This window comes from Oncorhynchus clarkii, chromosome 21 (assembly GCF_045791955.1).
Source record: "Oncorhynchus clarkii lewisi isolate Uvic-CL-2024 chromosome 21, UVic_Ocla_1.0, whole genome shotgun sequence".
NCBI classification, from domain to species: Eukaryota; Metazoa; Chordata; class Actinopteri; order Salmoniformes; family Salmonidae; genus Oncorhynchus; species Oncorhynchus clarkii.
In genome coordinates this window covers 20,945,666-20,959,358 of record NC_092167.1, presented here as the reverse complement: position 1 = coordinate 20,959,358, position 13,693 = coordinate 20,945,666, and the positions used below count along the sequence as shown (strand labels likewise).

Below are 13,693 nucleotides of genomic sequence, written 5' to 3'. Positions count from 1 at the left end.
TTTTGTCAGTGGTTGCTTGTTGTGAGCGCTGACGGAACGTTATGCACTTGGCCAGATTATTCTCTATCTTTTGTTGTGTTCGTCACATATGATTTGGCACAGTATTTGCAAATGTACACAGCTTTTCCTTCTAAATTAGCTGCAGTGAAATGTCTCCACACATCAGATGTGGCCTGTGACATTTTCTTGTAAAGATTGGAAAAAAATGAGTAAAACTAACCCAAATACAATTCCATGTACAGATAAATAGTTAAGCAGTTAGATTAAACAACTCCTTTGTAAGATACATGTTTTAAAATGAATCATGTATGGAAACAGGTGAATTAAAACTGTTGGCAAGCTAAAAACCCACATGGTAGCAAAAACTAACGAACAGAAATTGTTAACAAGTTAGAAATGATTTAAACACACTTTGCTGTAGGCTACTATTCTAGGCTACTATACTATTTACTAGAACCTTTGTGGATTACACATGTTATAAGCTAACTTTTTTTTTTTAATGAATTTAAGCAAAATTCCCCCAATTCTCGAGCTTAACTTCCCATGGAAAAATGCCGGAGAAATTCCGGAAATTTACTGGAAAGTTTCCGACTCTTTGCAAACCCATGAAACACAAGCGATGGACATCAGGACCGGTGGAAATTTGTCCTTTGGTCTGACGAGTACAAAATTTGAGCTTTTTGGATTCAAACTGCCATGTCTTTGTGAGACGCAGAGTAGGGGAACTGATGATCTCCGCATGTGTGGTTCCCACCGTGAAGCATGGGGTAGTTGTGGGGGTGCTTTGCTGGTGACACTGTCAGGGATTTATTTAGAATTTAAGGCACACTTAACAAGCATGGCTACCACAGCATTCTGCAGCGATACGCCATCCCATCTGGTTTGCGCTTAGTGAGACTAATTTATTTTTCAACAGGACAATGACCCAACACACCTCCAAGCTGTATAAGGGCTATTTGACCAAGAAGGAGAGTAATGGAGTGCTGCATCAGATGACCTGACCTCCACAATCACCTGACCTCAACCCAATTGAGATGGTTTGGGATGAGTTGGACCGCAGAGTGAAGGAAAAGCAGCCAACAAGTGCTCAGCATATGTGAGAACTGCTTCAAGTCTGTTGGAAAAGCATTCCAGGGGAAGCTGGTTGAGATAATGCAAGAGTGTGCAAAGCTGTCAAGGCAAAGGGTGGCTACTTTGAAGATTCTCAAATTATAAAATATATTTTGATTTGTTACTTTTTTTTGGTTACTACATGATTCCATATGTGTTATTTCATAGTATTGATGTCTTCACGATTATTCTACAATGTAGAAAATAGTAAAAATACTTCTGCTCCGAGAAGCATGAATGACCCGATATCACCGTAAATGCTGCATGGCCAATGCAGACATCGGATTGACCATGCGCCCAGATGCACATCTCTCTCCCGCCAATTTATGCACATTTGTTTCATAGCTTCATTTTGTGAATTATTTTATTTTTAGTGTATCAATTCCCCATTACATATATCACCAGTAATACATTTACCTTTAATTCATATAATTTCTAATCTACAATGTTTGTTACTTTGGTTATGGTAATTTATTTTAATGTATTCAATATTATTCCAGTCTTCCCCTTCTCATAGAAGTAGGCCTATAGGCTACTTGGCCTGTTCACAAACGTAGGCAAATAAATGTGCCTATTTGGGGATCTGATAGTATTTCTGATTTGCCTTACTGCACCACCACTAATGAGCTTTGGAGCTTCTCAGAGTTGTTTTCTTCAACTCAAACAGCAAGCAAACAAAGTCCATTGAGAATAACAGTAGTGCCTCAATGTATTTGAAAAATCTTTCCAGCTCTCTCCCTTTTGATAACCACTCGGCGTGAAAGGGTAAAATGTCATGCTCTAGTCCAGTGGAAATAGGACTGCTTGATTTACTTGTCAGTACTTGACTTGGACTGAAATAGGTTCCGGGTATTCATTTTGGGTACTAGTACTGTTTTATGTTTTGGTGCAGGAGCTCCACAATACTTTTGAGCTAATTGTCTTTAAGAGGAACAGGGGCTCAAGCAGTAGAACATTTTGAGGTGCCGGTACTCCGCTCTGGTGAGCTCCTTCCCAAGTTAAGCACTGCTTCTTATCCCAAATAGCTTACAGCTGTCTGTCCTGAGCTCACTGTTGCAAGAAACTGAATATTTTATACAACGTTGCAAGTTCACTAGTGCAAGCTTCGGGCAGACACAAGTTAGTTGGTAAAATGTTTAAAGTTGCAGCCAGGCCATGTGTAGCCAATGTGATTTTATACAACATTTATTTTTATCAGGAGATTTCCTACCTGCAGGCTGCGATATTTTTATTCGTTGGCTTTATGTCGGCTATTTTGACATAGTTGGCAATGGCAATAGACGTTACTTTTTAGGGGTTGTATCATTTTCATTTAGATTTGGATAGAATTTTTGATTAACCATATGAGAATGATTTTGAGCTATGTTATTAAAAATGTAACTTTCACCAGAATTTGTAAATGAAAACTGTAGCTGGCACACAGACGGTAGAAATTGTAAGGTAAATTGGCATTCCACATGAGAAAGGTTGCCAACTCCTCCTGTTGCTTATTACCGGCAACTTCATGAGAGTAATGGCAGAATCTGTTTTCTGGCCAGTAACCGAAAGGTCAGCTTGGGGATTTGATCCAACAACAAGGTAAAAATCTGTCATTCTGCCCCTGAACAAGGCAATTGTGGCTTGTGGCGGCCAAGCGTTCATAGCGACGTCGCTTTTTGATCCTTTGATGTCGGCTCTTCCTATCATTGTGAAGCAGAATTCACCAAGCGTTGGATTGTTCACTCACTAATAGGGAACGTGAGCTGGGTTTAGACCGTCGTGAGACAGGTTAGTTTTACCCTACTGAAGATGTGTTGTTGCAATCATTGTAAATAAGAATTTGTTCTTAACTGACTTGCCTAGTTAAATAAATATATTTTTAAATCTGCAAAAGCCAGCAAGACAGGAGGATGATCGGATAAGGTTAAGGATTTTTTCATCTGGTTAAATAGATCTCTGGCGCACTCCTGAGGCATTTGTCGTAGTTCATCAAACTGTAAGCTTAAAACATTTTAAGCTCAATGCAGAGTTGATTTTATTAAGACACAAGGTGTGTCTACAGTATAGTGCCTTGAGAAAGTATTCAGACCCCTTGACTTTTTCCACATTTTATTCTAAACTGGATTCAATTGTTTTTCCTCATACACCATACCCCATAATGACAAAGAAAAACGTTCCAAAAAAAATGTTTACGTCACATTTTATAAAAATATAAATAACTGAAATCACATTTTACATAAGTATTCAGACCTTTTACACAGTACTTTTTTGGAAAACCTTTTGGCAGTGATTACAGCTTAGATTCTTCTTGGGTATGATGCTACAAGCTTGGTACACCTGTATTTTGGGACTTTCTCCCATTCATCTCTGCAGATCCTCTCAAGCTCTGTCATGTTGGATGGGGAGTGGATATTTTTAGGTCTCTCAATCCTAGTTTTTCCATGGTCTATCTGGTTTGATGAACCTAAGATTGAACTCTTTGTCCTGAATGCCAAGCATCACGTCTGGAGGAAACCTGGCACCATCCCTACGGTGAAGCATGGTGATGGCGGCATCATGCTGTGGGGATGTTTTTCAGAGGCAGGGACTGCGAGACTAGTCAGGTTTGAGGGAAAGATGGACGGAGTTAGGTACAGAGATCCTTGATGAAAACCTTCTCCAGAGCGCTCAGGACCTCCGACTGGTGTGAAGGTTCACCTTTGCACTCACCCTAAGCACACAGTCAAGACAACGCAGAGTGGCTTCGGGACAAGTCTCTGAATGTCCTTGAGTGGCCCAGCCAGAGCCCGGACTTGAACCCGATCGAACATCTCTGGAAATAGCTGTGCAGCGACGCTCCCCATCCAACCTGAGAGCTTGAGAGGATATGTAGAGAAGAATGGAAGAAACTCCCCAAATGCAGGTGTTCCAAGATCGTAGCATCATACCCAAGGCTGTAATTGCTGCCACAGTTGCTTCAACAAAGTACTGAGTAAAGGGTATTATTTTACTTATGTAAATGTATATTTCAGGTTTTTAAATACAACAAATTTTAAATACCAATTTCTATAAACCTCATTTTGCTTTGTCATTATGGGGTATTGTGTGTAGATTGAGGGGAATCATTTATTTTTTTGGATAAGTCTAACAAAATGTGAAAAGTCAAGGGGTCTGAATACTTTCTAAAGGCACTGTATACTAAAGTTAACTGTAAATACTGCAGTTGAGTCTTCAAAAACACTGCTGTGAATACTACATTTTTTATTCCATAGTATTTGTTTCATGTGGGTGGTGACAGTCGATGGTGGGAAAATGTAGATAACTTCATTAAGATACGGCTGTTGTCCTTTGCTTGACACACATTCCCCTAAGCCATACAGTAGTATAGCTTATCACTGCCTACTCAGGATTTGGTGCAGTCTATAAGCAATTCTGTATTGGTGCCTAAGCTGGGCTAATAATGACTACTTATGAAAATGTTCCATTTTATTCTTAGCCGGAAGACTAAATGAAAACAAATCTTAAAAATCCTAAATGCTTTGAGACACATTCCTGAAGATAACCATATCGGATAAACGGCATGTTTCCTAAGGACCCCAGATTAAAGGCATTATGTTTTATAACATAAATTGTGTGTGACATGTACTGTACATGTGAGTAGTTGGTTCGCACGGCTCTCAAACTGCTCTCTGTGTCCGTGCGTGTCCTGGTCGGTTTATAGGGCTCCTGCTGTTCCGTCCGTGCGGGGCTGCATAAAGAAGGGCCATGATCCGTTCAGCATTCTGACCCTTGACATCTGGCTACGGGTGCACTCCCTAAACACTTCCCCCACCTCCCCTCTACTGGCCTATCAAGGGAGCACACTTTCTCACAGTTCTGTGGTTTCAGACTTCTTTATCCAAGTGGAACTTCTTAGAAGTGCATGGTTTTTGCTTGTTTGTCATATATCAACTAAACCGTAACAAGTGCACTATTACTGTGTGGATTTTGATGCGGCCGATGCATATGTGACTGCACATGCACTTATATGGGAGCACAAACAGCTTTTACATTTAGATTTTTTAAAAGCATAACGTGAAGATGCATGCTTTTATATATGACTTCGTATTCTTATGATGACATTAGTAGGACCTGCTGTTACTGGCTATTAGATGACTTCAAGTGGTTCTGCCCTTTGTTATTTTCTGCCATGGCGTAGAGGTAGGCATGTTTTTGAGCATATATGGTGCGTTCTCGTTCGTGCAAGAGTCGTGTCCAAAACGTGCCGTCACCTGTGTTTTTTTTTTTTTTTTTTTTTGCTATTTCTGCCAAACCCCTCCAGCCCAGCTGCTGAACTTTAACTTAAAGCAGAAACACTGGTCTGGCAAAGTGTTTCACGATTATAGCAATGGAGCATGATTAGCCACAGCAAAAGGATTCCGATCAGCACAGCCAAAGGTTTCTTCTCCACAGTCCTGCTCCTCCTGTGATGAATGAACTGAAATCCAATCAGGGAGGTGATTAGGGTAATGGGAAACAGCATCCTGCCCAGCCATGCTGGCAGCAATACGCTGTGATGTGAATGAGCAAATGCCTGTCTGCCTGGACTGGGCTGGGCGATTCAATATGGCCGCTTGTTTACCTGTTATGTGCATGCAACGTACAATGAAAACACCCCCACTCACATTATAGGTGCTGGATTAATTAGGCCAAGTGAAGGGCCGTTATAGAGGGCAGGATCGGTTGTACTGTTTGACAGCTCCCAGAGACCTCACTATGCCTGTCTTATCTTGCCTGCTTTTCAGGCATGCCAAGGACAACAGGCATGTTTTGGCAAAGCGATTACTAGTGTATAAGAGTCTGTTTGTTTTTTTTTTAGAGAGAGAGCTACCACAGGACTAGATCAGGTTGACCATTGTGCTGTTGGTCATACTAAAATGTCAAGTGTAAATGTTTTACATACAGAGCTCATATTACTGTATTGAATTATAATATAATTGTACATAAATGTTATAATTATTTGTTACATTTGACGGTAAAACCTAGCAGTACTACTTATTTTTCTATTTTTGAGTGTAAGGTGAATGAATACCATTTAGCAAAATACTTTATGAAACCAAGTTATTTTAAACAAATGCATATCTGTCATTGAACAACCCTATGCCATGATTAGATGGTGAAACGCACCGTTCTCTTTCATAATTTCTATAAACAATAAAAGCTAATTTACAAACATTTGTGAAAATGTGCATATATAGCGTTTTGGAATTTTAAACTCTTCAATTGAACACAGTAAGTTCCTCCATACCTGGAGACGTGTGGATTTCACTGTCCTTGAACACTTCCAGAGACGAGAACAAATTTGTCTCTGTAGATTTGGTTTTGATTTACATACCATGCTCACTTGCTTTTACATTTGTATGTTCATGCATTGTGTAGCGCCAAGACCTAAACTGAATGCCAATGCACCTTGCTTATCCAGAGCCATACTATTTTGTAGCAGACCGGCAGTGGAAGTTCCTAACCCTGTCATGGTTGACTGCAGGGGCCCGTCCTCCCTCTGCATTCCTCCCTGTCCTCACCCCCCCCCCCCCCCAGACCTGCGGTCAGTCTCACAGATGGAGCAGGGATATTGCATCAGCAGATACTTGTATGTTATTCTTTTTCTAATTCTCTGTCCTGTAAGCTACCATAACCAGCCCTACCCAGACAAAGGGTTGAACCTCCTTGAGTCCTGAGGCAGACGCAGTGTGACGGGGCCTGGCTCTCCTTACCTCCGATGTAGATTACTGAACCAAAACCAACCACAGACGTTTCATGTCACCTAAACACACACTCACTCTGTACACATACACAGGTTCACACACATGTACAGTAGCGTGTACCTCATATGTACACCAATATCGACCCCAGAATTGAGACCGACGTGTCATGCGCGCGCCTACACAATTGAATCACTTTTTTTTCCCCACTGAAGACCCTTGCTACTGTACTTCAATCAGACCTTCTAATACCTCAGATGCGGTAGTCTTATAACATAGCAAATTAATCCAGCTCACAGAGAGACAGGCTGAAGTCAGGCATGTGCTTAACAAACCTCAGGATGATTTCCCCCAAATGCACCACCACCAGACTTTAGTCCTGATGCCAATTCTGTAATGTTTTCATGAATACAAATGGTCCCTCTAAACCACTCTAACTCATAACACAAATTTCCCTTTCTGCTATAGGTAATTTACTAGTGCTATATCTCTGACTCGCTCCTGCACCGCAATTCACATCTGATGCTTTTCATATTAACAGTGGAAGTGCGCAACTTAATTTGTCGGTCATGTAGACCGACGATCACATTTTCTGCTGGAATTAATGGTCTCTTACCCACTACACTGAGTGTACAAAACATTAGCAACACCTTCCTAATGTTGTTGCACCCCCCTTTTGCCATCTGAACAGCCTCAATTTGTTGGGTGCATCTACTCTACAAGGTGACAAGTGTTCCACAGGGATGCTGGCTCAGGTTGACTCCAATGCTTCCCACAGTTGTGTCAAGTTGGCTGGATGTCCTTTGGGTGGTGGGCCATTCTTGATACACACAGGAAACTGAGTGTGAAAAACCCAGCAGCGTTGCAGTTCTTGACACACTCAAACCGGTGCACCTGCTACCATACCCTGTTCAAATGCACTTAAATATGTTGTCTTTCCCATTCACCCTCTGAATGGTGCATACAGAATATATGGCTCAATTGTCTCGAGACTTACAAATCCTTATTTAACCTGTCTCCTCCCTACACTGATTGGAAAGAGCAGGTGTTCCTAATGTTTTATACACTCGGTGTATGTCTTGTTTTCTTGCCAGGGTAGGAGGTGTATTCACCATTTCTCTGACCCTCTGTGCTCCATAGGAGCTCTGCATGCATTCCTCACTGGACCATGGCCAGAGCAGTGGCCTTTACTGGCAGGCTCTACCGCATGACTGCGCCACCGCACATCATGGTCCTGAACTGCAGCCAGGTCTGCCTGTGACCGTGACGGTACAACCGCTGCTCCGAATAGTCCAAATGGTCCATAACAAGTTCCTCTCCAAAATGCATATTTTACTGTACTCATTCTCTCTCACTTCCCTCTTTTTCTTTGTAGTTAAAGACATGTTCCGGTACTTTGGCGACAAAGTATCTTTTTTTTAATTTAATTTTTTTTTAAACCTACCGCTTTGGAAAAGAAAGGGGGACACCTAGTCAGTTGTACAACTGAATGCATTAAACTGAAGTGTCTCTTCCACATTTAATTGTGGAAGCTTCCAGTCAACCAAGTTATAGATTGTTCTCTCTGCTACCGCAGGGCAAGCGATACCGGAGCGCCAAGTCTAGGACCAAAAGGCTCCTTAACAGCTTCTGCCCCTAAGCCATAAGACTGCTGAACAATTAATCAAATGGCCACTCAGACTACTGTTTTTTGCTGTTATTGTCTATGCATAGTCACTTCTACCTACATGTACAAATTACCTTGACTAACCTGTACCACTGCACATTGACTCGGTACCGGTACCCCCTGTATATAGCCATTTTATTGTTACTTTATATATATATTTTTTTACATAACTCTTTTTTACTTAACTCTCTTTCTTGAACTCCATTGTTGGTTAAGGGCTTGTAAGTTTTTAGCCAGTAGTTCTAAAAGTAGCACTCACAAACCAAAAGTGGTACCTGAAAATGGTGTACTATGTCACATACGTATGTACCTCTCACACCCCCTGCTCTTTCACTCTCCCGTCATTCTCCATCCATTCTTCAAAGCTGGTCTGGGCTTGGTGTGTGGCGATAACTGTCCCGTACGTACGCTCCCTGTAGACCTAACGGGTGCACAATAACACAATGTCCTCTTGTTCTGAGCAATGCGCTGCAGTCAACACACGTGACCTTTTGTGGAACACTTTGTGAGGTTGGGCCGTATTACCCTTATCAACCTGAGTCAGACAGATTGGAGGGAGATTACTCTACCAGTGGACCTTTTGAGGCTGGCAAGAGGGCATTACAAGGATAAATGTACATGAATTGCAATTCCGAATAGATCTCCCAGAGGAGTCGATGAAAAGGTCAGATGTGGAAGATGCATTTACTTAGAGAATGGAATGGCAGGCGATTGTCATGTTTGACTGGTATTCCCCCTCCCCTGACATGCTTCAAGGTCTGAAACAGCCATGGCCACAAATGTGATTGTTTATCACGATGGTAATATCCTACCTCCCTGCCCCAGTAGCACTGACTTCACACATGGGGACAATCTGCTCCCTGATTCAACACCGCACCAACACAGAAACGGCATCTACACTGAAAGCCCAATTACAGGAGTAAAAGGGTAAAGCCAAGTTCATTAATGCAAATGTTCCAATAAATCCTGTCCCACAGTTTGCTGCAATTTAAAGCAGTTGCCATGGTTACAGTCAAAGCCAACTGAACTGTAACACACGCTGAACATGCACCAGCAAGACGCCCAGTAGAAGTGACTATGGCCTGGACTAGTGTGTGTGTGGGACCAATCTGTTGTGTTTATAGCTCCCACTCTGCTCACCCCCTCTCCCTAAGGAACCCAATTCCATTTGGCTAATAAAGCAGAACCTTCAATTCCACATAAATACAGCACATCCCTACCTCACATCTCGGCATCATCATCATCTCCGTCCTCATTAAACATTCCTTTATTGCAACACTGATGAACAATTTAAAGGGTTCATTAGCATATTGGCCATGAAGTGATCACCATTGGGCCTGAGCGATTTGGGATCGTAAAGCACAAAATACATTTAATACACAGCTTTGATGTGATTCACAACCCACAGGGAGCATTACTCGGGCAGAAGGACTGATAACAAAGTTAATGGCTGGAATAAGTGTGTTAATGCTGTAGCTTTATAGGGCAATGCTGCTATTAGCTGTAGCCTGGCTAAAAACAATCGCATGATCTCAACCTGCACTTCTATGCTAATGATGAGCAGTAAATAGGTTGTACAGATGGGTGCATGCAGCATACGCCTTTGGCTGCTCACATAAGCCGCTATTAGCCGTCTATCACAGTGCCATCCGTTTTGTCACCAAAGCCCCTTATACCACTGCGACCTGTATACTCTTAGCCGGCTGGCCCTCGCTACATATTCGTCGCCAGACCCACTGGCTCCAGGTCATCTAAGTTTATGCTAGGTAAAGCTCCGCTTTCTCAGCTCGCTGGTCATGGAGCACGTGCTCCAGCAGGTATGTCTCACTGGTCATCACCAAAGCCAGCACTTGCTTTGGCCGTCTTTCCTTCCAGTTCTCTGCTGCCAGTGACTGGAACGAATTGCAAAAATCGCTGAAGCTGGAGACTTATATTTCCCTCACTAACTTTAAACATCAGCTAATTGAGCAGCTAACCAATCACTGCAGCTGTAAATAGCCCACCCAATCTACCTACCTCATCCCAGTATTGTAAGTGAAAGTGAAGTTATATTAAAAGGACAAACCTGGTGCATCAGATACCAGTGCATGTGATGTGGGCATGGTATGCGCAAGGTTTGTATCAGTCTGTCCCTTAATAAACAGATGCAGAAATAGATCGGCCCTTGGTCCAGTGCCACTACTGTGGCTGAGCAGTGTGCAGTGAGCACTTGGTCCAGTGCCACCTTGGCTGAGCAGTGAGCACAACATTTTAAAGAGAGCAGCTGTAGTCTTCGTGTCGCCGTGACCACGACAGCTCTCACTGATCTGCTGAGTCCTGAGTTGTCTCAAGTCGTCTGTCTTACATAAGCAACACTTCCATGGCTCTGTGTGTGTGAGCCCAGTTGGTAAAGCATGACGCTTGCAACACCAGGGTTGTGGGTTTCGATTCCCACGGGGGACCAGTACGAAAATGTATGCACGCATTCCTGTGAGTCGCTCTGGATACGAGCGTCTGCTAAATGACAAAAATTTAAATATAGCAATCTCAACTCGATCAACACCAAGTACCTTTGCCAGAGCTTTCTAGACATTGATTCATTGAGAACAGCTAAAGTCCACTGGAAATAACTTTCAACAGCTTATCAAGTCGAAGCAATGACTTCAGACGGATGCATCAAAAAGGTACCATTCACCAAACTGTAAATTACAATAATCGAGCATCCCTAACAGTTGACAGCCATCTGACAGAACTTAATTTACATCCCTCAGCTCAGCCAGCACAGATCCATCCAAGATAGCCCACCTACCTGAATCTAAGCTGAATTTACCTTTTGGGGAAAAAAATTAAAAACACATCCCTGTATACCTGCCTTCAGTTAAAGAGTGGAATTTTCTCCCTCTTTATCTTAATCATAGCCAGATGTGATACAATCCTCCCGGGTCCCTGATGGGTTACTTGGCCCTGTTCCCAGAACAGTTTGTAATGAGAGGGATTAGGCTGCGTTAATTGGTTAGATGGTCAAGAAGATTAGCTTCTCTGACCAGCGTTCCTTTGTTCGCACTCATCTTACGGCCTTTGAATAATGGAGCTTTTTTCCAACTTGTAAATAGTGAGCTGCATGTAATCTTAACGCGTTAATGCGGTGACAGATACTATCGGTCTGGGCTCTGAGCAGTTACAGCTGCTGTGTTGGACTTTGGAAATGCTCTAAGATGGCTACTGTTATAGTTCGACTGCTTGAGGTCTGAAACTTGAGTGACAAAGTCCTTAATGAAGTACAGTATGCATGCACCAATCTTGGTAATTTACTGTATATACTAAAGCTAAATTCGTATCAATATCCAGGTCTCTAAAATGCCCTACTGACAACAGGTTGGCTGTCTTTACAGTGTAATGAAGTGTCATCAGCAGTCACAGGCACACGCCACTGGGTGTCAATTCCAAGGAGGTTCAATGTAATTTCATTGACATGATGTGGAAACATTTGATTCAACCAGCGTGTGCCCAGTGGGACAGATGTTAGCTGACATTAATGCATTCTTCCTGTTTGTATCAATGTTTTGTTAATTGGCGAAGCAGATTGTGAAAGTCAGGATGGTAGAATGTGCCCTTTTACTTTACCTTGACATCAGGAACGAAGAATGTTGTTGGTTTCCGTTATCTCATGTCCCACTTTGTTTTGTCTTTCTCCAGATCCTTCAAGCCAGACTTTGTCCTGATTCGCCAGCATGCCTACAGCATGACTCCGGGTGAAGATTTCAGGAGCCTGGTGATTGGCCTTCAGTACGGGGGAGTCGCCAGCATCAACTCCCTGCTCTCCATCTACAACTTCTGCAGCAAACCCTGGGTGGTGCGTGATCCATAACCTGCCTACTTACCTCCTTTCCTCCCTCCATCTTAACCATAAAGAAGAAGCCCTTAGCGGCAGCCGCAGACTGATTTATTTGGGCTATTAAAAGGAGCCATAACGCCTGTCTCTGAAACCGCAAGACCAGGGTCCTCCAGTAATACCTGTTATTATTCACCCTGTTTTAACAGGACAGAGGTTACCTGGCAAGGTGCGCTGGAGCCGGGCCATGTTACATTTGTACCATGGCCAGTCTTTAGAACCCAGACACAACATGTTGGTGGTAGTAGACAAAACATTCCGGAACATACCTTTTTTAGAATTCTCACAATTTCTGAATGTTTTCGAGGTCAAAGTTTCTACCCAAAAACCTTTTTAATGGATAGGGCTGCATTCATCTTTCAAGGTGTCTTTTTTTATTTTATTTTTTATCTAGGACTGAAATCCGTGCAAACGTCCAATGATTGTATTTTCTTTGGTGCTATAAATTCCAGATAACTACAGATGTAGTCTAAGACGCTTTCTATCCTGCCTTCTATATACAGTAACTACTATAGCTTGGTGTCTCGTGTTTTGTTTCTGCTTGCAGTTTTCCCACATGATTAAGCTCTACCACTCCCTGGGCCCAGAGAAGTTCCCACTGAACGAACAGACCTTCTACCCCAACCACACACAGATGGTGAGCGCCTTCCTGACACACTGTTTCTAATGTGTGTTCCTCTTTACTGCATTACCATCTTCATATTGACACAGCACTCAGGGAATGTATGAACTCTGTATGTTTTTCAGATAATCTTGATATTGCCCTTGTGACACTTGTCTAATTTGGGGTAGAAAAAGCGAGAGAAAGTAAGGGGGTGAGGCAAAATATTTCCTTTGGCGTCACGTGTAAACATTCACGCTGAATGTCTCAGCCAGAGTTCTGGCAAACAACTCCTGTTTGCATAATGCCCAACTTCATATTCTCTGGTTGTAGCTTCCAATCCCCGTCAGTTGAGTTTATGGTACTTCAGGCAGCGAAAACACAGACCACTTAAAGAATGTTGTCCTCATAGTAGTCGTAACAATTATTTTGTTATGTCTCAGCATCACAACACTAAACCCCATAGTTCTTAGAGAGAGTGGGAGTTAAGTAGGCTTAAGGTTGCTCCAAACTATCAAGTGTAGCAGCTGGGCATTTTTCTATTAACATATTTTCTAGGCCAATGCCAAACAGGTGGGATTGATTAGTGTCTTAGTGAGCCTTGTTGGCGCTTGCTACCACGTTATCAACAATTTATAATGGTATTTCTAAAGCAATATTTATTGTGTTAACTATTTACTGGTGTAATCTAACGGATGCAAAGTTGAATGTGCAAGTTGGAACAATTCTGTGTAATTCCATTACGT

General features: G+C 42.4%; 1 protein-coding gene across 1 annotated transcript in view; it reads left to right on the top strand.

Moving 5' to 3' along the window:
- The window catches only part of LOC139379358 (synapsin-3-like), a 121,917-nt gene that overhangs the window by 40,450 nt on the left and 67,774 nt on the right, over positions 1-13,693 (top strand). The window contains exons 5-6 of the mRNA XM_071122165.1: positions 12,151-12,307; positions 12,894-12,983. Coding sequence (XP_070978266.1) covers positions 12,151-12,307; positions 12,894-12,983 — 247 coding nt within the window. The remainder of the gene's footprint in view (positions 1-12,150; positions 12,308-12,893; positions 12,984-13,693) is intronic.